The sequence below is a fragment of the Mytilus californianus genome, unplaced genomic scaffold (genome assembly GCF_021869535.1).
Source record: "Mytilus californianus isolate M0D057914Y unplaced genomic scaffold, xbMytCali1.0.p SCAF_10, whole genome shotgun sequence".
NCBI classification, from domain to species: domain Eukaryota; kingdom Metazoa; phylum Mollusca; class Bivalvia; order Mytilida; family Mytilidae; genus Mytilus; species Mytilus californianus.
Window position 1 is genome coordinate 75,202,212 of NW_026262582.1, and position 26,526 is coordinate 75,228,737.

At 32.1% G+C, this 26,526-nt stretch overlaps 1 protein-coding gene across 1 annotated transcript; it reads left to right on the forward strand.

Moving 5' to 3' along the window:
- Nucleotides 1-1,001: 1,001 nt before the first annotated feature.
- Nucleotides 1,002-24,797, forward strand: LOC127718545 (uncharacterized). The gene is made up of 9 exons (XM_052224614.1): nt 1,002-1,069; nt 3,223-3,329; nt 3,844-4,015; nt 4,413-4,625; nt 5,984-6,102; nt 10,127-12,003; nt 12,653-12,781; nt 21,209-21,242; nt 23,518-24,797. The coding sequence occupies exons 8-9, from the start codon at nt 21,221-21,223 to the stop codon at nt 24,624-24,626; spliced, it is 1,131 nt and encodes a 376-aa protein (XP_052080574.1). The 5' UTR covers nt 1,002-1,069; nt 3,223-3,329; nt 3,844-4,015; nt 4,413-4,625; nt 5,984-6,102; nt 10,127-12,003; nt 12,653-12,781; nt 21,209-21,220; the 3' UTR covers nt 24,627-24,797.
- Nucleotides 24,798-26,526: the final 1,729 nt, after the last annotated feature.

The following is a 26,526-nucleotide window of genomic DNA, read 5'->3' on the forward strand; positions in this document are numbered from 1 at the left end:
ATCGACATATTTACCACTGTAACAGTTATTATTTCATATGTGTGTGATTGCAACACCAATGGTGTGCTGTGTAAATGTATAGACGGAGAAAAAAACCTTGCAAACTGATTGTATAAGCCTGTTTTCTTACAGGAATGGGGACCCGTATAAATGATACCGTTTTAAACGTAGAAAATGCCATGTTGTTGTTGCTAAAACTAACTATTAATATAATAATGTGCATTACTTAGCCTTACGTAATATATTGTTATTCATTTTCAACACTCGATAAAAATTTGATTTATTTTCTATAGAATTATTGTTAATACCAAGTTTGAAATTAAATCATGTTTAGATGCTGAGGAAGGTTAATAACGAAATTTATAAAGGACTGTTTTCATTGTTTTATTCACGTTTACATCATAGACTGTCTGCATATTCAGGAATTTGAAATGACGTCTGGTTAACGCATTTAATGGTTTAACAACTTTGTTATGTATGAAAGAATATGACAACGCTGAAACACAAATCTTTCATGAAATAACATTAAAAATAAACATAACATGAGAAAATTTACATGGTATATGAAATTGCTGATGTCTGACGGTTATATACAAGAAATTAACAATAGTAACGTAAACTCTTTTTGTACCTTATTAACGGATCTGACTTATCAAAATATTCATAAAAAAAACAGTTGTTACATAAAGTTAACTAAATCAGGATATAAAGTTTTGCTTAAGAAGTATATAAGAAAAAAATAACCTATCCGTATTACATTGTAAAAGACAAGTTATTATTTTTATGATATCGAATGAACTATCCCTATAAATGTATTAACTTTCATCGTTTTCCTAATGATTTAAAAGACTAAAATGTATGTTGTTAAACATTCAAATTTGTTTAACAATAGTGTGTATATGTTTACAAAAGAATTAATAATTGACATACTAATCTTTTAACCTAGAGTGTCTTTTAAAGTTTTTATTGAATACCTTTAATGTATAAATCAATCTCTTATAGATCTATTGATTTTGCCTCCATTTTGAATTTGAGAGCACACGGTAAAAACAAGAGTAGTGAACGAATTGTAAGTTTCTTACTTACTTATTATGATACTTGTCTGGGCTTTGATAGGTGTGACATAAGCAATTGCTCCACACGTTATTATTCTATAGAAACAATGTTTTATGAAAGTACAGAACGTTCAACGTGACAAATGTGGCTTTTGATTAGGGAAAACTTCCTTGTTATTTTAATCCTCTGTATATTAATAATTAAACGGGAACTTTCAAACTGCGTGAAGTATTATACTAATACGCTTACTAGGCATTCGTCGTCCGCTATAAACCAGTATGCTTATTCTTGTATTTCAGTTTTACTTATGTGCTTTGTCTATGTACCTTCATGTGTTTCTTTGTTACATACTAGTATTTGTTTGATTTTATAGTGATTAAGATTATAACACAATGCTGAGTATTGTGCCCCAATGTTTTGAAATTTTTACCTATTATGGCTAAAGTTATACGAACCATGAAACCAAAATCAGTAGGTGAACGTCGGTACTACTGGAGAGTAAAAAAGTAAAACAAAAATGCCGAACTCAAAGGCAAAATCGGAAGGGGGAAGTCCGTAAAAACCGACAAATCAAATCCAGAATAGATTCAACTACATATGTGGCAATTGTCGTGTAGCGCATGTAAATCGTTGAAAAAAGGACTCAATTGTGGGAACGACAATTGGAACATATATATTTCAGACTTAGTAAACATTGATTGCCTATTTAGTTACGATAATCGTGAAATCAGGAGGTGGGGTCAGTTTGAAATAAGATTTCCAGGGATATTAAAACATTTCATAGGCAAATCTGTGTATCTTTGAAGGAATTTACTGCAGGTTTTAGGTAGTTTCCCGACTTCATAATTTACAGGTAAACATGAACTACGTTCATTGAAATCTTTAACGTCAATATAGACACTGACATAAACAAACCTTTTCGGAAATAAAGACACCGTAAAAAGAAACAAATATATAATCATCATTTGCAAAAGAACGATTTACGACATGGAACGAAACTGTTCCTTTTAATCGTATGATTTAGTAGTGTTAAGTTTTCCGTTTTGTCCTGAAAGACTTAATTTAAGAATAGAAAAAAAAAACAATAATTACTGATTATATCATATCTATGTGAAGTCACTTGACTGATTCGATAATGAAAGAATCAGCGGACCCTCAGTATAGGTAATAAACTTGATAATTTAAAACTTTAAGAATTTTATTTAATACAAATGCACTATGCAATTTATCGAATTTCATTCATCATAAATGCAATTACGCAATTTTTTAACGTCCTTGGAGCTCCAAATAAAAAGCGATATTAAGCTTTTTACATTGATGGGTTAACACTTTTTTAAAGACGAAATTTCCAAATATGAAATTATATTGAGCCATGTAGTCAAATTACAACAAATTTCATAGACTGTTTGAATATTGTATATTTGAAAGGAAATAAAGTAGTTGGTAATTTGCATAAATACACGTGTGTAGTAGAGACATCGGCTTCAAGCTATGTTTCAAATCTAATTTATCGATGCGTTTTTTGTTCATTAAGGTGATTCGAGTATCAATTTGAAGAACACGACAATTTGATTAGTTCAAATCATGTGTAATCGAATGCTTACACATTGCTTTTAAACTTGTTTCTGTGATGCCTTTGAATTGCAATGCAGAGTGACACGTATGGAAACTACAATCCCGTCGTTCTCTTTTCCCGAATATGACCTAGCGCATTAGATTTATTACCGGGTTTGTAATAGCATTAGCATTAAATAAAGCCAACAGTAGTATACCGCTGTAGACTGGTGCAACATGTAGAGCAGGATGTGTTTACCTTTCTGGTTTACCTGAGATCACCCCCGGATTTTGAAGGAGTTCGTATTGCTCAGTCTTTAGTTTTCAATATTATGTGTTGAGTACTATTTGTTGTCTTTTTGTATTCTTTTTATATTTAGCCATAGCGTTTTCAGTTTTCAATTTAAATGAATTTCTGGTATCTTTACTTTTCGCTTATGATGTGTTTGAGCTTCTGATTTTCCTTGGAGTTTGGAATTATTGTTATTTTACTTTTTATAACAGGACATTGTTTTTAATTGACTGTTAGCATATGGTTTGTAACATATTGAATTTAGAAATGGATACACATACAAAGATTGATAAGATTATTTTATTTTATCATGTTTATAGCATTAATTGTCTGAGATAGAACCTGAAGTACGGATTAAAGAAAATAATGAAGCTTAAATTATGGCAATGGAGGCTAATACTACTCTCTTTGCTGTCGTCAGTTTTGTGTCAGTACTTGTATTGTGTACAATCCGTAGAGTCACCGTCGCTGCGGTAGTTAATATGATAATACATAGAAATTCAGAACTATATAAAAAGAATGATTTGGCAGTAAGCATTTGATTCCTTTATTTTAATTCATTTTGTAATTTTTTAGACGATCGTATTCGTGATTTTTTCTTCTAAATGTTGAATACTAAATAGAAACAAAAAATTTCGTTCCGAATATCTCGTATGTTTTTATCATTTTACATCAGGCCCAGTCCAAATGCCATGAAACCCTCCATAAATAACAGTTTGGAGAGAACAAAAGGAAAAAGGGCATCAACACAAAAACAACAAACAAAATATAATATCACCTTTGTCTTCAGCTCTCTGATTCTCTTTGTTGACATCAAATTTTTAGTAATTCAAAAGAAAACCACATATAATACAGTGTAGTTATATTTGTTTAAACTTAATTCCTTAACTTGATCTTCTTTGTTTTAACAAGCAATTAGATGAAAAAATTGTTTTTAACAGGTCAAAAATTTAAGATTTTATTTTCAACAAATGGACTAGTTAAAGAACTGGATCTTTCCACCGGTAACGTGACAATATTAGCCAATGTTTCCTCTAGAGTGTTTTCTATGGCATATGACTACAAATACGGATATCTTTTCCTTCCAAGATTTGATTTAGGAGGCATACTGAGGTATGATTATCAAATATCATTTTTTAAACTCGCGAAACAAACATGATTCCTCTAAAGAGTAACAACAAGAAGCAATTATTCAAAAATAATGGAAGGTATCAATCTTTCTGCGGCATTTTTTATATTGTACCAAGGAAACAAGGGACAGTCTATTTTTACATTTAGTTCATTGTATGATGTATTGAAATAAACAATTCTTTTGAATATCTTATATAAAAAAACATGAAGATATAAACACAACTTTCTTCATATATATTGTCATAGGAAATTTATACCAACTTTGTCGTCTCATAACAAAACTGTACATACCACCGAAACCTGTTTATTACTTTCACGTTACAAGTTATTGAAAAATGAATTTACACAATTACAAAAGGTACATATTTTTGCACCACAGGTTACATTATACGTCAGATCTATCATTAGTGACAGTTGTCCCGACAGCAGCCACAACAGCCAACGTCGTTATTGATCCTTTGTATGGTCATCTCTACTGGACAGAGAGAATAACAGGGGGAAGGATAGGTCGATGCAACTTTGATGGATCTAATGTGACTTTAATAACGAATGAGATTAATCCTTGGGCCATCATGCTCGACTTTGAAAATTGGTTTGTTTATATAATTACTCTCTCTCTCTCTCTCTAAATATATATATACCGGTACATTTAATTCGTCTAAATATCAGCCCAACAATGTTAACTGTAAATGTCTATTACAATATTAATATCGTTTACTTAGGTATGACTCTACGTCATCTCAAATTTCATAAGCGTTTAATTTTAACATATAAAGAGACAAAAGTATGCACTAGTAAACTATGCAAAGATTATTTAGAATTTAGTGTCTTGTTTATATGGTTTTTGATAGAAAAAAAAACAAATATTTCTCTAATTAATGTCTGTATAACTTGCAAATTTAGTTTATTTTTTATCTGAATGTGTTTACATTGTCTAAATGTAAATGATGGTGTTATATGCAGCACTGACAATTCTACATACAATAACAAAATGAAATATGTAACACGTTTATTGGTGAATGCAAATCATCCTACTACCAAGTTGACACTCGTATCGAAACTCGTCATAACCATCTATTTTGGAAACAAATCACTAAGGTTTTACTTTACAAAAGCTATTTCGAAAGATTTCAAGGCTTACATGTTTTAAATTCAAAACATTACAAAATACAAGGTATTCGGTTTTGATCCTTTTTGCGTTCATGGGATTCTCTGAGTTTTTGTTTGTTGCCTTGTTTTGTCGTCTTATTCGGAATGTATGATAAGAACATCGGTAAAAGATAGATACCAGAGGGACAATCAAAACAAAGAAGATCAAGTTAAGGAATTAAGTTTAAAAATACCAGAGGGACAATCAAACTCATACATTGAAAATAAACTGACAACGCCATGGCTAAAACATAAAAAGACAAACAGACAAATAATACACAAGACACAACCTAGAAAACTAAAGACTAAGTAACACGAATACCACCATAAACTGGGGGTGATCCCAGGTGCTCCGGAAGGGTAGGCAGATCCTGCTCCACATGTGGCACCCAGTAAACTACTGTTGTTTTAATTTGTTTTTTTGTGATGCTTTTGCCATATTTTGTGACATTTGCATGAGACGATTATTATATGTTTATACGATAGTTTATATTAGATATACAGCTTATTGCATTTGATATCAAAACGGAGAGCATATAAAAGAGAGGTGAATGATGCCAAAGGGACTTTCAAACTCATACGTCGAAAATAAACTGACAACCCCATGGCTAAAAAAGAAAACAATAACTAGACAATTAACAGTATCGAAACACAAAACACAACATATAAAACCAAAGACAGGGTAACACGAACCCCGCCACAACTGGGGGTGATCTTAGATGCTGCACATGTGGCATCCGCCGTGTTGACCATGTTAGTCTAATTTATCTAAACCAATTATAATTTGATTTCTTACTATAGGTGGCTCTATTACAGTATTATTCAGTCCTATGTTGGAAGTATAAAACGAGTCAGGTTAAACGGAACTGAAAAACAGACTGTTTTTGTTCTTCCTAATCAAATTGTAGGATTGGATATGGGTAAGTGCGTTATCAACAAATTCTTCAGCAAATGAAAATATAAAAACTGTTCTGTTTATGTTAATGAGTATTATGGTGAAAAGTAAAATCACAAAAACTACTCCAGGGAAAATTCAAAATGGAAAGTCCCTAATCGAATGGCAAAATCAAAAGTTCAAACACATCAAACGAATTGATAACAACTGTCATATTACTGACTTGGTACAGGCATGTTCTTATGTAGAACAAAAGTTAACGATACTAAGCGACAATGAAAATTATGTTCATATGCCGACGGGATGATTATAAAAATCGAATATTAAAATAACTTTCTCCGAGACACAATATTCAAATTGAGGATTTGGCAACACGAAGTCCACAAAAATTCTGAGCGATAGGGGTCTTATGTATCCATGAAATATAAGAATATCCTGCATCATAGTAACCGTTATTATGATTCGTAATACATGTTATATTTAGCCAACAGAAAGTAAAATAACAAAAATACCGAACCCCGAGGAAAGTTCGAAACATAAAGTCCCTAATCAAACGGCAAAATCAAAAGCTTTAACCCATCAGGTAGGAAAGTAATATTTAGTTTATATCTGGATGTATGACTAAATGTTTGAACAAATGATTGTGTTATCAATTCAGGATGGACAGGATGATGTTTGGATTAAATATTTGAGGAATGTATTTAATTCATTTTATTTTTGTTCATAGTATATTGCAATCATTTTTGTTCTTCTCCTAGACTTTGCAATAACAAATGTCGTTCGTGTTGCTCGGTCGGGTTTTCTGTATGTACCTTACATTGTTTTGTAGACTCGTTTGTCTTTCCGTCGTCTTTCTTTTTTTCTTTTTTTATTCTTTTTTTTTTTTTTTTTTTTTTGCCTTCGCAATGTCTTAGTCTTTTGTTCGTCTCTTTGCTTTCTTCTACCTTTGCTAATCCCTTTATCATTAAATATATTTTGATCAATATCTCAAATACACTAAGTCAGGCATCTGATGTTCAGTAGTTGTCGTTTGTTGATGTGGTTCATAAGTGTTCCTCGTGTTTCGTTTTTTTTTATATAGATTAGACCGTTGGTTTGCCTGTTTGAATGGTTTTACACTAGTCATTTTTGGGGCCCTTCATACATGTCATAGCTTGCTGTTCTGTGTGAGCCAACGCTCCGTGTTGAAGACCGTACTTCGACCTGTAATGGTTTACTTTTTACAAATTGTGACTTTGATAGAGAGTTATCTCATTGGTTTTCATACCACATCTTCTTATATCTACTTATACTTCGAAACCCTCGCAATAGCTAAAACTTTCTAATATAGATCTATAGTTATATTTTAATGAATTTCATAATAAATTCTTGAGGTTCTTATTTACGCCGTTACATGTTTTCAATAGAATGTATTTTAAAAAACACATTACGTTGTCTTTATTTTTCCACTTTTCTTAGATTTACTATATTGTTCTTTGCAAATTCATCATGTTGAAAACATTTCTTTGGTTCAAAAATCCCACCAACGGACATATTCCTTAAAAGTATTCTTCGAATAAATTCTGTTTTTGAAGTGTCAGATACCAATAAAATAAACGGCACAAAATTTACTTCACCACTTTGGCATTTCAAAACTTTGATGCCTCTTCAGTGCTGATCGATGCCATACTATTTGAAAATTCAAAATCTAATACAAGCATTGAAGAGCTGATCATACCACAAAAGACATAAAATAATGCCAAATCCGGACAAATTAGCGTGTTTTGCTCATACATTTTTCATGCTTGCCATCGAGTATTTTTTTTCTCTTAACATCTGTCAAAATAAAATTTGTGACACCCGTATAGGTCCTCTGTCTGAATAACGTGCTATAGTATTCGTTTTGTTTGTCTTTGCATATTTAATCTTTACTGTATATTCCAATTTGTAATATACTTTTGACGTAGCTCTGTATTGATACATCCCGCAATTCCGTTATTATACTGTGGTCATTTATAGTATTATTGTCTTTCATTTAAGCTTAATAGCTTATTATATAAAGTGTCTTTATGCCATTTTGTTTTTTCCTTGTTGACATTATTGTTTGGTTCTTATTGTTATTAGGATTTTAACACACTTTTGATTGCTGTTGTAATGTTTAATGGTAGTTATGGTTACAAATACGAAGAGTCTTATTATAACAATACATTTTTGCACGCTAAAGAAAGCGTTGTGTCAATTCAGACGTTTCGCGGAAAAGTTAGTGGCCGGGTTGAAGGTTATAGGGATGATCGTAAGGGAGTCTATATGTTCCGTAAGGGGAACATTTAGAAAACACCCCTATCAAGGAAATAATGTATTCGACCACGGGTATATAAGAAAATGAGAAACGGCACTCGGGGCTGTCAGTTGTCTGTCAATGTTCATAAATCAACAGAGCGTACGATTTATTATATGCTAGTAGAGCTATAACACTGAGTAAAATTTGTACTGGGTACAAAGTGGACGTACAAATTGATCAGATTGACAGAGCAGACTGTCCAACACGGAGGACAGACTATACCAGCCACACTGTCTTGCAGTGACGGACTGTCTCACTCAGAGGATAGGCTAAACCAGCACATACTGTCTGGAAGAGACAGACTGTCCCACTCGGAGGACAAGCTGTACCAGCCACATTGTTTTATAGTGACACACGGTTCCATTAGGAGGACAGGCTGTTATATTGTATAATACTTGTATATATCATTGTTCATGGTAACTTTATATCGACAAGGAGTCAGTGTGTATATTTTCGTTCATTGTGTATAACATAGATAGTTAATAGTATTGCCATATTATTTATGGACAACTTGGATCCAAGTATTTACTGGAACGTTCGTTTGAGATATAAACGCCTGGTTACACGTTACACTGTTCACCAATTTTTGACATTTTTACCTAGTATATACAAAAGAAGATGTGGTATGATTGCCAATGACACAACTCTCCACAAGAGACCAAATGACACAGAAATTAACAGCTATAGGTCACCGTATGGCCTTCAACAATGTGTCTTTTTTGGGTACAGCAGTCAACAGAGTGTAAAAATCTTAATAACAATAAAAAAACAAACAATAATGTCAACAAGGAAAAAACAAAAGGGCATATTGACACTAGAATACATGTCAGTTTTTAATGCTCACACATTGTTGTCAATTATTGGAACTTTATTCGACTGTCATACAAGTGAGAGATTTAGTTAGCTATAAAACCAGATTTAATCCACAATTTTCCACATAGAAAAATGCATGTAACAAGTCAAGAATAAGATAGATCATTCGGTCTATTTCAGCTTTTGATTTTGCCATATGGTTAGGGATCTTCCATTTTAAATTTTCCTTGGAGTTTTTTTTTTTTTTTATATTTTACTGTTTTCCATCAATATAGTGATTAAAAATTAAATTCTCATAGTGAAAGACCATTTCGAATTGAGGCACATGGATGTAAAGCTATCCTAGGATGTATGGCAGTCTAATATTAACAAAGGATGCAGCCAGTGGCAAAAGGAGGATGCCGAGAAAACAAATACATTAAGATATGGATTAGGGATCTTTTCGTAAAATTCATATATTTACAGTATGATATTTACCTTGCTGAAATGATCTACTATAAATCCTTATTACGACACTGTTAAGTCCTCTCTAGTCGATTTTTTTCTTTTTTTTCATATAGGAAATGATACAAGTTGAAAAGTTTTATTTATAGTCGAGAAGGTCTCGATAATATATCGCTCGCAAACAGTTTTTTGTATTTATTCTGGCTATTCTTTTATCATAAAACAAAGAATAACTGGTATCTATAATCTTTTTCACTACTGTACAGTATACAGAACTCAGATGTTATACTTTTTTTTATGAGTAAATTGAAGGATATTTGAATGTATGCACTGCCACAGATTGATAAAAGTTATACAGAAACAGATTCGTTACTAAGAAGATGTAATAATTGGTCATTACACATTAAAAGTGATTATTAAGCTGTTAACTTTTTGTTAAGAAATTGCAATATAAATTTCCGATTGTTTTCAGATATTGATCAGAATAGAATATATTGGCTTGATTTTGACACTGGCAAAGTACAATCAGCAAGAACAAATGGGTCTGATGTAACAGAAATATTTGATCCTGGCTCAACCTCTTCAAATTATGACTTTGTAATAAATGGTGACAACATTTACTATACCAATTACAATAAAATAATAAAGTTTCCTAAATATCCTGGCACGACGTCACAAGTAATATTTACTGACATTTTAGAGATTACCAGTATACTCGTCCTTTCGACGAAAGGTAAATATCGTTACTAGTGTAATAAAAGAATGCATACCAGTTATACATTGTAAACTCTTATTTTTTTCTGATAGTATCATTGATTGTTGGATTATAATTTCTAGCAAATTAAATAAAACAACTCTTTTACTCTTACAAATGTTTCTTCAAGCGCGGATGTTAAAAGGTGTTTCACATTAATGATAGTTTTTACTATAATTATCGTGTTGACATATGCATCATTTAAACAATAATTGTATACATTTGTTGTTTAGATAATACCTTCGTAATTATTTGAATAATAAAGTACAGACTGACGCCATCTTGAAAATGCTGGCGAGGTCTGGGTATCAATTTTCGAACGTATATGATATGCAGTATTTAAATCGCTCTAAATGTTCTCATTTGTTGTTATCGCTGTTTTATAAATGTTTCTAATTGTTTAGTATTTTACTGCTTACTATAATTTTATTTTGCACATTTCCGTTTGACAAAATATATAAATTTGAAAATCAAACGGAAATGGAACATAATCATATCTATTAATCGTTGTGCATTTATGTTGCTTTATATGGTTTACACACGTTTCAGCTGGTTTCCGCTTATAACACCTAAAATTAAAGATGAAAATAAATAAAACGGAACAAATCTTGTGGCATTAATTATAAACAAACCTACAAGTGTAGGGGCTTTTTTTCATTTCTGATGATTTAAAATGTATTTGAATCATTTTATTTTTTTTAAGGGCATTAGATAATTATTAATTATTGATAATAACTTATATATTTTGCCCCTCGGATATGCAGACGAGTCAAAACATGCAATGATATGGTTTGACAAGATAATCTAGTTATATAAAGTTAAACTTTATTTATTTCTCTAAGCTGACCATTCCTTTGAATACTATATTTTTTTGCAATCGATAAAGTAACAATTTGTGAACAAAATATTAGTACTTGTATTTGTATAACAAATCATCAAATGTTTTTGAGTTGTAGCGACTGGTAAGTATTAGTCAATATAGAGGTTAAAAGGGAGGGTTTGAATAATAAAATAACTAGTATAACCCCACCACATATGTATGTGTCACAAGTCAGGAACTTCTTTTGTGATTATTTCATATCTTTGTATGAAAATTAACAGATGTTGAATGATTACCAATTAGACAACAATATACCAAAGTTCAAATGAAGTACATGTAGATGTAACCATGCTTTTTTATTTGTTTGTTTTAACTATATACAAGTTTTAAAGATATCTGTCTAGCATGTCTAAATTTGGAAATACTTAAGATACGTCATCAACATGATATTCGTTAATTTTTATTGGAAATGTTATTTTAGTTCAGAGGGAATTTAATAATGTTATTCATGTAGATGTAAGTTTGTTTCATGCAATCTAAAGATCTTTGAATAGTGTTTTAGGAGTGGCTTTGAGACATTAAAGTGCATGTATTAAATACCGTAGTTAAGCCTTAAAAAATGATTACTATTGACTTTTTACAACATCATTCATTAGCTGAATTTATCATCTGATTCAGATTAGAACAAACATATATATCCACATATTGTAGGTAAAATCTCGAAAAGACAGAAGTTAAATCGCAACAAGTTACTAGATTCATTCCGAATCTAAATGTAAGAATTTCTTATAAGTTATAGTTAAATTTGTATTCAGATAATTTGAGTTTCATAACGGTGCTGACATGCTATAGATAAATACACAAGAAAAATAGGGAAGGCATAAAAAAAAAGAAAACAAAAAGAATAATTTGGATTGCTTTTGTATTTTTATCTCTGAATTGTGAATAATCATTGAACACAAATAAAATGTATATGGTTTGCCCCATATGTTAAAAAAATGACATTCTAAAAGAAAAGGACCAATATTTCCTCCTATAATAAGGGCAAATTATTGTTGGCTGTTATTCTGAAAAACAAAATGTATTGCATAAAGTTTAAAAAAAAAGTCTGTTTAACTTAGAACATCACACCTATATCATATGTGATAATGACGTCTTGTCGCACAGTACAAGTATTTTAAAGGTGATTGCAAAACCAACGGTTAAAAACAAAAATTGGCTTATGTAATTAGTTATAACATAAAGATGAGCAACAACGGCTTGTCGTATGTTTCCTTTCAATATTATAGTTAATGTGTGATTGTCCTGCTCATTCACAGTATGCATTATAATCATTAGTATACGTGTGGATGCTGATGTTTCCGTGGTGTAATGAAATATAATATGTGGCTTGCTTTAGATTTTTTTATTTGTCTATTATTGAGGTATCATTGTACGGAGTTTACATCGTGGTACAGGGACAGATTGTAAAACTACCGTATGTGTAGACAAGCATAACACAAGTTTCCTGTTCCGGGCTTTTGCTTCTGTTGGATATTTTGGTCATAGTACATGTAAGTTATGCTCATGTTTACCTCACATCGCCTAAAAGATCATATGAGCTTCTGTTATCACTTGACGTCTGTTGTCATCCCTAGTAAAGTTTCATAGATCTTCTCTCAAACAACTAAACCAATTTGAACAAAACTTTTCACAATAATCCTAAAAGCAATTTGCATTAGATTGGGTTTTATATTGCTGCCAGTCAGCATACATGGCCGCTATGGCTAAAAATAGAACACAGGGGTAAAATGCATTTATTGTGTGATATCTTGTAAATCATAATAGGTTCTTTTAAGCGTATATGGTTCTTGTACACAACGAATCGTTATCTTTCCACATACACCAAAAGCTTTAAAACTAATCAACTTAAATAAAAATAAAAACATAAAAATACATAAAATTTGAATCTGCATTAGAACTGAAATGGATTTTGTTAATGATAACCATCCGCGAGTGATATAGTTGCACGTTCTCAAACGGTCCCGCAAGAATCGACCGCTGTTCGTCCATGACCCCAGGTCATTGCATGTGTTTCACCGGAAAAGTCTACGTTATAGACGTTTGATCTTCAGAATAATCGCATGACATTTCTACTTTTGTTTTATAGCGGCCAAATATTAAAAGATCGTAAGCCATAGTATGGCATGAACCATTTAAAAAAAAAAGTGCTGATGATTTTGACAGTTGATACCCATATATCAGGAATATAAGATATAATGACCCATACCATTCGAATCAGTGTTAGTAGAAGTAGGTTTATGACAAGCTATGTTTAACTTCGTATATTGCAATGCCCACCATCATTTAATGCATGTAAAACGGGCAATATAACTATATGAGTAAACCCCTTTATAGCCGATATTTATAGTTTTATGTTGTACTGTTACACCACTGTCCAAGGTTAGTGGAGAGTTTGGCGTCCGCAAACATGTTTAACCTGCCACATTATGTATGTACTGGTCCCAATGAGAAGCTTGTAATTCAGTGGTTGTCGTTTGTTGCTGTATATTACATTTGTTTTTCGTTCATTTTTTTGTATATAAATCAGGCCGTTAGTTTTCTCGTTTGGATTGTCATTTCGGGGCCATTTATAGCTGACTATGCTGTATGGGTCTTTGATCATTAATGAAGGCCGTACAATGACCTATAATTGTTAATGTCTACGTCATTTGGTCTCTGTTGGAGAGTTGTCTCATTGGCATTCATAGGACATCCTCTTATGTTTATATATATCTTTCAGTTTGAGCAAAGCGTTTTCCTAAAATTCGGCACATTCCTTCTTTTTAGTATTGTTAGATAATTAGTATCTTGTAGATATGCCCCTTCAATTGATCGAAGATTTGATGCATATTAATTTCAAACAAATGAACATATCAAAGATCGAGCATAAGTTTGCAGGACGTTTACTTTTTGCAGTGAAGTTAAATGAATTTTTTTTTCAAAACAGGTCCTTTCAGTTTATCCTGCAATCAGCCAACTGTTGTACAAATAACAGATACACAAATAATTTTTTGCTTTATTTGTACTTGTACAAAGCGGTAATGTGGATATTTTGCGTAACAGTTCATTTTGGGTCCTCTTCGAGGTCCGCGTTAAACTATGTCGATTTCTTTGAAAAATTAGAGACAATGATTTAGATTTCAACAACTAAAGTTTCAAGTGTTGGGTGTAAATTTCAGGATAAAAACAATATATGTACATTGTCGGAAAATATAAAATTTATTTGTACTCGCTACGAAACAGGAGAAAAGCTCGGCGAGCCTCGCTTTTCGTCCTGTTTCTAAAGCTCATACAAATAAATTTTATATTTTCCGACAATGTACATATATTGTATATGACCGTCTTTATCGCGAGTAATATTACAATCAAAACAAAATTAGCTCGTAGTTTGTATTTTTGGTTGTTGAGGTCGTGTTTTTCCCACACCACATCGATGTCATAACTAGATTACACCCCTTATTGTTATTATTAAGCATATCAATATTGGACTTGTTAATTTTTTTTTGATATTTAACTATCTAGAATATTGATACATGTTACACTGTTTCATTGGCAATAATAACAAGTTCAGCTATCTCCTTCCCGTTTTAAGTTGAATTCAAATATGCAAATTTACATATTGTCTTAGCCAAATCATATATTCTTTTATTGTAAATAAATTTAAAATTTTTAATTAATAGTAATAATAGTATTAACAAATTGTCAAATTTTTACTAACATTTGCAATTTTTAAAAACGTAAAGATATACCGATAGATAAACAACGAAAATGTCAACTCAATTCGCCTTTTTAGAATCTAAAGAACTATGGGTAATCGCATTGTTCGTACACCAAAATGAAAATAACGGTTACGTCATTAGTTGAATTTCAACTGTTTATGATATTTTAACCAATCACAACGTTTTGATGTACGCTTTTAAAAGCATTACCTGGAATGCATTAGATTCTGAAACGGCGAATTTGGTATTGCCATTAAACACTATAATTAGATTTGTTACGTTAAAATCAGATAATAAAATCATATAAAGATAATAAAATCATACAAAAAAAATAAAACTATTCAAGATAGCATTCTCCACATATGTTAAAATGAATCTCAGTTCATTCTCTTTTTTATAAATCTGTGAAAAATGTTGCCTCTGGTTGGTAACGTACAAAAATCAAACGTTTAAAAGAGTTCCAACATGACAGGAACATATTTAGGCTCAATTCAGGTGAACAGTAAATAGTAAAGATAAAGTTAAGTAGATGATCCGAGAAAGGGAAAGGTGTCCCCTTTGTCCTCAAAAATGTGTTTTTCGCTATATTTTTTTATTGACTGCCGGACACCTCTCCCCTTCTTTTTTGTACACACAATTTTTCGACTGGCCCCTTCGTGTCCCATTTTTTCAATCATAGATTCGCCACTGACATTCCTAACATTCTGACAGCCAAACGAAAAAAAAATATTTTGTGTAACAATTTTCCCATCTAGAATTTATACATTTCTATTTAACTAAAGAAAGAAGAAAGTATCTCGGTTTAGTCATATTGAAAATATTTCAGCTATGTTACACAATCAATATGATCCTTCTACATATATGTTTACAATAAATCGTATCGAATTGGCGACACATGTTATATTATGTTTTTATAGATACATGTACGTGTCAAGTTTATTTGTTGTCATGTCCACTATACTAGTTTTACCATGTCTATCGGATTATGAATACTTGATATTTTAATTGTACCAGACGATATGTGAATTTGTGTAAAACTTTAATCGTAATATTTGACCACTTACATCTCAGGTAAGCCGTATTAAATGTTTGAGTAGAAATGGAAAAATATGGTATTTGGTAACATTCACTTTGCTAATTTTAATGCATCGGTGTGCATTTCGACAATTAATGTCTCTTCAGTGATGCTCAAACAAATTATTTGAAAATTCATAACATATTACAAACTTGTTAACGGAGCAGGATCTGCTTACTCTTCCAGAGCACCTGCAGAGATTGTGTACTGTTGTTTGTTTGTCTTTTCCATTTTTAGCCATGGCGTTGTCAGTTTATTTTCGAGTTTGAATGTCCCTTTGGTATCTTTCGCTTCTCTTTTAACGAAAATGACCAGATGTATTGATAATAAGTTCGTCTGTTGTCATATTATTATAATTTATGCATAATTGTATAGACTAGTTTAGTTTTATTTTTACTGTTACAGTTGGAATTAGCCTAATACACAAAACGTCATAGTTTGAAAACACAACGAATTATCTCCCTTTTACTGTATTTAAAAATCTAATTCAAGCACTTTAAAAAGAAAAGTCCTGGAACAGCATTGTGAGAAAACTAGTCTGATCACTTACAGCGACTCGACGTGTCTATTTTTTTTCTTTAACATTTTAATTTTTTCTTTAACATAAACGCGAAAAACTGATGTTTGGTATTCGTGTAGTTATCCAAATGTTCGTACTGTTACAATAATGTAGTGTTATATTCTCGGGCATTTTAGGGCAATATTTGTAAGGTGCCCTTGACATGTATAATATGTAAATCATTGATAGTGCCCAGCAGCTGTGTTCTACAAGCACGAGACAGATTGCCACGCTGGACCCTAAAAATTCAGTTTCAAAGTAAAAATAGAAAATGCTCCTCTTGATTTCTTCAAGATTTCCCGCTTCATTTTTATTCAGTATTACTGTTTAATTCCTTTACATGATGATGTCTTAGGAATCTGTCCTACATGATACCTTTAAACAGTGATGTCTTAGATCAAATATACCATATCCCTGTAAGGCCAAATCAAAGTATATTGTTTGTTTTCCGTTACATAGACAAACATTTCCCAGGTAGGTAGGTCGGAAAATTATTATTTTTTATTTCATTTTTTATTTACTTATTTTTTAAGTTCCCTCCAATTACTAACATAAATTTTAGGTAGATATTGGTAACAGGAATCTGTCATTATAACATCCTAGCATCTTTGTGTCAACAGGGGTGATCTGAGCCAGATCTGATAACACTTTTTAAATTTTTTACTTGAAACTAAATAGAAATTGATAGAAACAAGTAAAATTTACTAAAAAGTTTCATACAGTAATACTGAAAAAAAAAATGAAGCGGGAAATCTTGAAGAAATCAAGAGGAGCAATTTCTATTTTTACTTTGAAACTGAATTTTTAGGGGCGAGCGATTACAAAGAACAAGTAATTTATTTGGTGTGGCCTCAGAGAAATCTGTAATACATGATACCTTTACACAATGCTGCCATAGAGGAACAGGTCACACATGATATCTTTACATAATGATGCCTTTGGTGAATCATTCATTAATATTGTATAATAACTTTATAAAGTATGCCTTTATACAACAATGCCTTAGGGGAATCTGTCAGACATGATTCTTGAGTACAATGATCCCTTATAGGTATCTGTTATTTAATATAGTATGATATCTTTATACAGCGACGCCTTGGAGGAATCTGTCATGCACGTTTCCTTAATACAATGATGCCTTATATGAATCTGTCATATAGTATATATTGTATAATAAATTAATACAAAGATGCCTTAGAGGGATCTATAAGACACGATGCCTTGATATAATGATGCCTTTGGGGAATCTGTCAGACATGATACCTTTATACAATGATGCCTTAGGGGCATCTGTCAGACATGATTCCTGAGTTCAATGATCCCTTATAGGAATCTGATATGTAATATAGTATGATACCTTTATACAGCGATGCCTTTGGGGGAGGGGGAAGGGGTCTGTCATACACGATTCCTTAATACAAGGATGCCTTATTGGAATCTTTCATATACATATATAGTCTTGTATGATAACTTTATACAGTGATGTACTAGAGGATTCTGACATGTAGTATTGTATGATAACTGCATTAGTGTAATATGTCATACCTTAGACATGATACCTTTATATATTACTTTTATTTAATGATGCCTTAAAGGAATCTATCACACACGATGTATACGAACTATTTTTGGATTAATCCGCGATGATCCTTGAGGAAATCGCTTCGAACTGATTCCACTGAGAAACTTGCCAGCGTGAAAATCTGTCTCGTGCGTTCTATAATGCACAGATGTGGCGAGGTCGCCATCTAAAACAAATTAATTCTGGTAAAACCGGTGCTAGGGGACATCCTCAACTTGCAATGCAAAAAGATGAGAGTTTCTGCTCCATGTTGAAAACTTCACTATCACGTTGAGATGACGAACAGCAATACATCCGCTGTTCCTTTGTTTTATGTGCGAATTATATGAATCATTAAACAATATCATTTATTTTCTATTAAGGGTATACTACCCAAGAAACTCTCAATGTGTAAACGAGTAATATACGGCTCTGTTCCTTTGCTATATCTATTATTTCGCGGTATCTCCTTAGAGCATTTTCTCTTGTACATCAAATACTAAAGTAGTCTACTGCTAGCTTGCTAGCCTCGAATAAGTTAAGTTAAGAGTTCGTTCCGCGTATCATTACGAAAACCTGTCAACTTTTCTTTTATAAAAATAAGAAGATGTGGTATGATTGTCAATGAGACAACTCTCCACCTTAGACCGCTAAAAGTTAACAACTATGGGTGTAGTTTTTGATAAATATTTAAATTGCGATGAATCATGAGTTTGAATAAAAAAAAAACATACTCATTTACCCTTCAAAGAAACTAGTACTGATGGCTTGCAAAACGATGAAAAATAAAAAAATAAAAAGATTATGGATTACCTCAAGGACGTTAGTTATACGTCCTTGATTACCTCAACAAATATTCAATGTTAAATAATATAACTATCCTTTTCAAGTTCTATTATGGTTTTGGTAAACACAAAGAAAACTACATTTTTGCAAATCAAATATGATATGCAACTTGTTACGGCTAGAAATCATTTAAATTGTAGCCAAACAAAGACACAAATCAATAAGAAAATTTAACAAGATTTATTATACACAAGTTTACAAGATATATTATACAAATTGAAATGTTAACTTTACCGTTAAAATATATGTCCGATCCTTTGTCTTTTCTTTATCCGAAATTCTTCTCTTAACTGTACGGAATATGTCCAATCTAGTATGATGTAGTTAACGTAAATAAAATGTAAAAGTGTCAATCCAACAACTCCAGAGAATTTCTGTGAATCCATGTATATTAACGTCTGATCTGTCCAATTTCGGTTTCGGTATATATAGCTGTCACGGAAACACTGTAGAAGGGAAACTCCTAGAAAACTTTAGAACGGAAACTTCTAGAATACGGTAGAAGTTAAAATTACACATCGTAGGTTATGATCATTCTGGAATCATAATGTAAGTCAAATAGAAAGTTCTAATCATTCCATCAGTATCTATGATTAGGCCAAGCTAAATAAACATAATAATTACAGCATCATAACAAACTTGGAATAATATTTTTTTTAACTAAAGCATACCAATATTACTCCTAGGGTATGGTATATAAACTTTCAATCAGCTGTAAATTAGCTAAAAGTAAGTTGACAAATATGGTGAATAAAAAAAAATAATGGATCTAAATACCTCACGGCTGATGATGGTCTTATTTTGAAGATAAGTATAATGCCCTTTATCTAAAGCCTGTCGTAGAGTGCTAAAGTGGTGCATATTTTTAAAAAACTGTGGTCAAAGGTAAGAAGGAGGAAATTAAAATTAACAACAACAAAAAAACTGCACCGATGGAAAACTCTTCGAGAGGGCTTAATTGATAGTATAATGTTTACTCTATCCTGGATTTTCAACCATAACGTATGTCGGTTTATTCAACTTTTAGATTAAACAACTTTTTCTTGATTTATCACTCCACTATAGACAGGTTTTTCCGATTATCTGCCTTAATTAGTTTGTGATGCGACTCCTAGGCGTCGTCGTAGTAGCGGTCATCATTACAACCGTGAAAAAAAAATATAAAACAAGATATACATCTATTTCCCAGACCGCATATATAATTAACATACTAGTAAACACAAGAATGTGAAGGCGTACTTGACATCGGCAAAATTATAAATGCTATAAATAATAAAGTAATAAAATAAGGAATGGACATTAAAATTATAAGTGTGTAGTAATTCCACTAAAGTAAAGAAAACTTAGTTACATAGGTATACAATAAGGCGTCACTGTCATTCATAATATTTCTATAATCTGGCGTGGTTCCCCCTTTTATTTAATTTTGAACTCCTTACTCCTCTTGGACCCCCTTTTGGAGATTCATTTATGTTTAATCCAGACTTTTTACTGCTTCCACTTTCCAAAATCCTGGATCCGCATCTGATGTGTGGATCTTCTATACAAAAAGAGGTATATGCACTGCATAGTCATCGGATTAATTTTCATAGATTTATTAAAGTTTTTTCACAGTCGTTTCACGACGTGTCAACATTCGTCTGCCAGTGTAATTTTACTTTCAAAAACCTGTTTATGCAAAGTTTTTCTGTTGACAACTTTGATCCACTCAAGTTTTGTTGGCTAGTCAGAAGGCATCAAATGAGACTTATATATATATATATGGAATCAAGCATACGCAACTCGTTGTGTAATTCAAATATTGAGTTTTTTTACGATTATGTGTACAACAGTTACTATTAACTTCACAAGAAATGCCTCCACCTTTTTTTATAACTTTTGGCAGTATCCATAGCAAAATAGATAAGAAAATGAAAGAAATACAAAATAATGTAAACAGAAAATCGATAATGTTTTGATCAATACACGTGCGTTATTTTTCACAGTTGTAAAGGTTGATCAGTAAGAGGTTAATGGATGCGCCCATGTTTTCTAGGTCAATTATAGATAAACCCGTCTATAATAAATCGGGGATCTGAAAATATTATGCAATGAATAATACTATATCAGAATTTAGCATACACATTCTGCACAATGTTTATTATACATAATGGATAATTTTGTTATAATTTTTTCCAGTAGCACTGAAATATGAACTACAAAAGTTACGTAGGTAAGTTCAGTTATCGCTAATTGCAATGATTAAAATATTTTAGTTTTCATTAATCGCCGAAAGGCCGACATAGAATAAATGACACTTCAAAATGTAATGATTGCAACTTAAAGTCGCCTTTTAGATTATATTTAATGGTTTTCTTCTTCAAAGGGAAATAACTGGAAACAAATTGTACGAAAAAAAAACTAATATGCTGAGGTATATATATATATATATATATATATATATACCGTTGATTTAAATTGGCGATACCACACGATTGATAAAGCCGCCCATTTGCTTATGGGAACAAACATTTTTCTGCTATTTTGTTCAACAACATACTTCAACATTTTCTTTTTTTTTTTTTTATTGATTCATTCACAGATGAACCGAGAGAACATCTGTCATCAATTACGGTCGATAATGGAAGCTTGTGTTATGTCTCGTGCTTAGTCATCTTTGAAATAAATAGTGAAAAGGTCAACTTCGTTTTATATTAAATGTGAAAGTTTTACTGTTACATCTACAGGATACCTTAGAAAAATCGAGATGAAATTGGAAGTCGAAGGGTTGAAATCTAATAAACCCGTTATATGTGTATACGCATTCCAACTCATGAACCTCGTCAGTGGTAGTCTTTCATTATACCTTAGGCACTGGTCATTCACCCTTCGTGGGGAACATATAATTCTGTTTACTTTTGTAAAAAAATCAATAACATAAGGGGACCATATTTTTAAACCTCGAGTTTTTGTTTATTTTTTCTTTAATTTTTTCTGGAAACAAACTCTGATCTTTTTACTTCCCTTCTGAAACATATTTAAAGAAAATTACGAGAAATTCAGAATCTAACACTGTTTTTGAAGGATAACCTATGATTCAATCCCTCCAAAAGATGTATAGTAAGTACCTTGAACAAATTGAGATTAAAGCAGCGCGGGTGTCTGCCTCCGTTTTGGATTGTAAAATAGCAGAAAACAGTCGTTCTAGATCTTTAATGAAATGTGCAAATTCTCGAGAGTAGATTGTAATTCATTTGTAAGATTTTTCATGTTAATTCAGAAAATGATGTGTTTTATCATGTTTTTATGACTGTAAAAGATTGCTTTCAGAAAAGAAAAAAAAATAGTTTCAAGGGGCTCGTTTTCTTGCTACATGATAAAATAGGTAAATTCATAACACATCCTTTATAAAAGTTACTTTTCTAAGTTATCTCCCCTTATATGGCAAAGTTGAAAAAAAATGAATCAAACAAAAAATATTTACTTTTAGTAAAATAACAGTAACTTTGCCATATAAGGGGAGATAACTTAGAAAAGTAACTTTTATAAAGGATGTGTTATGAATTTACCTATTTTATCATGTAGCAAGAAAACGAGCCCCTTGAAACTATTTTTTTTTTTTCTTTTCTGAAAGCAATCTTTTAAATAACTTTCAATTTATTAGAACTATCTTCTCATATTTTATCTTCAAGCTATATAGTTTAGATTATTTTTAATGCACAAAATTGTAATTTACATGCATAGTCTATACAGAAACTTACAATTTTTTTTTTGCACAACTTGTAGCGTGAAAAAAAGACCAGTGAATCCGTGACTCATACCTTTTATTATATTTTTGAAAAAAGCATGATATAAACTACATTTTAGCAAATATTTATTTACAAATTCTTTGGATTTTATTTAGAGCTTGACATATTGTAATCGCACTGAATGTTGTCCTTGTAATATCTTTTTAATAATGTGTATGTCATTGGATTGCTGTCTTTTCTACGTATATTCACACATTTTATTCATACCACTAAAGGACGAGATAACGAGCTGACCGGCTCTGCTGCCCATGTGCATTTAAATTATGATGAGTTGAAAGTTATATACCAATTTTAAATGACAGATAACTATTGATATTAAAAGTTTTTAGCTTAATCAAAAGTTATGTGTTATTAAAAGATTTTAAACACTTAAAGTTTAAACTCATTACGCATTTTACAAATTTGCTTTTTCTGCTAACTCTCAATTGTCGATGCAATTTTATGTCCGTCCAGAGGGAAAGAACTCGTACAAATGATTTTTAATTGATGGGTCATTTGCGGATTTGTCAAAACAGACTATTGCTTGTGTTTACAAAGACAAAAGGTTGAAAAAGAGTAAAAAAAAAATCTTTTTTTATTAACACCCCCTCCCCCCCCCCCCCCCCCCCCCCCCAAAAAAAAAAACACACACACACACACACACACACAAAACGTCGAGTTTATAATCATGATTACTGACAGTTTAGTTTTCCTTTACAGTGTGGAATAACAAAGGTGGAACTGGGAAAACGTCCCTGGTATTCCAGCTGTCTGCAGAATACGCAAGACAGAATCCTACACACAAAGTCATTGTCATCGATATGTGTCCGCAGGCAAATGTTTCAAGTTCACTGCTCGTCAATACATTTTCTAATTTTCCAGGCGAGAAAGTTGTTTCCGATGCATCTAAGATTGATACGAAAGGGAAGAAGATGAAAAGTTTTGAACCAAATGTATGTGGTTATCTTTTATCAAGACTCGATCGGGACGAAAGCGTGAAAGGAACGATTAATTGGAACCAATTCTTGATACAAGCGAGCGTATTCAATAAATTCGTCCCGGATAATTTACGTCTCCTTTGCGGTGACATTTATTTAGAGGTTCTCTCGAAAAGACTTGAACAAGAACGACAACTCGTGCCAACTCGATATGATCATCCCTGGAGAAGAGTTACCTTATTCATGAAGGATTTTATCGAATTCATCAGTTCTAGTAACAAACAAGTTTTTCATATGTTCTTCATTGACACAAATCCAAGTTTTTCCATTTACACAGAAATGGCAATAACTGGCGCGCGTCGCATGGTCGTTCCATTTACGCAAGATGATTTTTCAGTGTCTGCAATTAAAGCTATGCTTTATTCAGTTTACGGCTTTACAAGCGAGGACAGCGAAAGACTAGAAGGCTTGAAAGAATCGCAGTATTTTTGGCTAGCAGACAAGTATGGAATATCGCCTCCAAAATTGCATTTATTCATAAACAACAGAGCGACATTTTACGGAACGAAAGCAGCCGCTGCGTTTGCTGCGATAGGTAACGAAGTAAGCGCTGACCTGCTTAAGGTTTATATAAAATGCCAGGACATCTTTGAAACTGTGACAGAGTTATCTTCTCTTGATTTAATCATGGACATTAACAAGTTTAAGATGAGATATTTGATTGATTGCTGTGATTTCCAATCTACCATAGTACTATCCTTACATAATGGATGCCCGTTCTCACAAATTGACCCAGGTTCACATACGATTTACGGGTCACAGATCACAATATCTAAAACTAATTTGGAAGATTGCAAATATGCTATTTTAAAAATTGTTAAGTCGCTGTAGAAGAAAATTGCCAGAGATTTTATATGTGTTATTTACTTTTACAGTTAGTAATACTAGACAGAAACCACCGCTTGTTTACTCTTAGTCCCATTGTATAATGCGCTAACATTTATTTTCTGTATGCTATAATTTATTTGATTGGAATAGATATCGCTTATTTCCCTTGTATAATGTTTCATTTCATTCCGAAATTTGATCGATAAAACATTATTGACTTTAAATTTTCATGTATCTTTACAATATATACGAGCGGTCAATAGTTGGTTCACCTATTTTCAGTATATAATCTCAAAAGTCCAGATATGAAAAAAAAACTAGACAACGTGATGCCCCCGCACTCCACTGTGAAGTAACTGTATTATAACAAAGTCAATGTAGGACTTTCTTTGAGATATTATTGTGTCTGGGAGACACAAATGATGCCACCGAAGATGCAAAGATTTATTCTACAATACACAAAGTTGAGCATGGGAGCACATAGGTCTATGGTTCACTGTAGGAGTTATCTGGAATAGCTATGCGCCTTTTATGCAAGTAGATACTCCAAAAATGACAAAGTTCAACTATCTTCTTAAAGAGCAAATATCAATAAAAATCAAAACCCTGACCACGTGCACACCTTGAATATATGTACAAACAGCCAGCAAAGTGAAAACTTCCTAGCATTCAAACTATAGGAGGAGTTATCTGGAATAGCTACATACCCTTAATGGGACGGACGGACGGACACGGGTAAAACAATATGCCCCCCCCCCTCCCCCCAACTTTCAGTTGAGGGGGCATAAAAAGATGGTTAATAAACATATTCGTGTGTGCAACCAGATACGTCTTTAGTTTACCTGAAAAATGGTACTTCCATATGGGATTCAAATGGCTTAAACAAAATTAATAATTAATGGTCTCTGTTACCCTTTGAGCAACTTTGTCTTCATTTTTTTATCTTTGGCTTCACAAACTACATGTACTGGCAATGAGTTTGCCTGGTAAAACATTAAGCCGAGATAAGTCTATGCTTTAAGCAAAGTCAATGTTTAAGATATAAGTGTATACGTTTCACATACTCAACTTAATTACAATCATAAAGAAACAAAAACAACAAAAAACAAAAAAACAAAAAAAGTGACCTGTAATTCAGTGTTGTCGTTGGTTCATGTCTGTTATATCTGTTTTTCATTTTTTGATTTGTCAATAATAAAGCAATTTTTTTCACATTTTGTCATGTTGGGGGCTTTTATTTCTGACTATACGATATTGGTTTTGCACATTGTTGAAGGCCGTACGATGACCTATGTTTGCTTAAATCAAAGGCATGTGGACTCTGTTGGATAGTTGTCTCAATGGCAATTATATCACATCTCATTATTTGATATGAAATCGTTGCCATTCACAATGTGTGTAAAATGAAGCTGTATATTTTAAGCCAGCTATATGCATCATTATCTAGGAAGAGAAATGAAATAGGATATCTTAAAGATAACTGGCATCTAAAAATTAACTAATTAACAACGATTCATAGAAGAGTGGATGAAGAAACATATCTCGCAATAATAACCCATTACGGAAGAATGAATGAAAACAGCATGGCAAAATAAAAAAACACAAACACACAGACAGACAGACAAGCAATGATAGAAACTGCAATAAGTTATGCCACATTAAAAACAAAAAAAATGTAGAATAAACCAGTTTGTCTAATCCTTTCAATCTTATTCATCTTTAATCGTCAATCCATCAACAAGTCATATAACCCCATGACCCCAAAGTCAATCATTCAATCTATTCAGCATTTACCATTGAAAATCCGAGGAATACAGATAGTTAATTTTTACCTGCCAGAAATAATGAAAACCGAGCATTCATACCACGGGACAGAATTGTGGAACAGACCACAAGGATAGGA

What these genes read in the sequence shown, in the direction of transcription:
- LOC127718545 (XM_052224614.1), top strand. Translation starts at nt 21,221, where the DNA reads ATGAACTACAAAAGTTACGTAG. An exon ending in GAACTACAAAAGTTACGTAG is followed by an intron (nt 21,243 to 23,517) that starts GTAAGTTCAGTT and finishes TTTCCTTTACAG; the next exon opens with TGTGGAATAACAAAGGTGGA.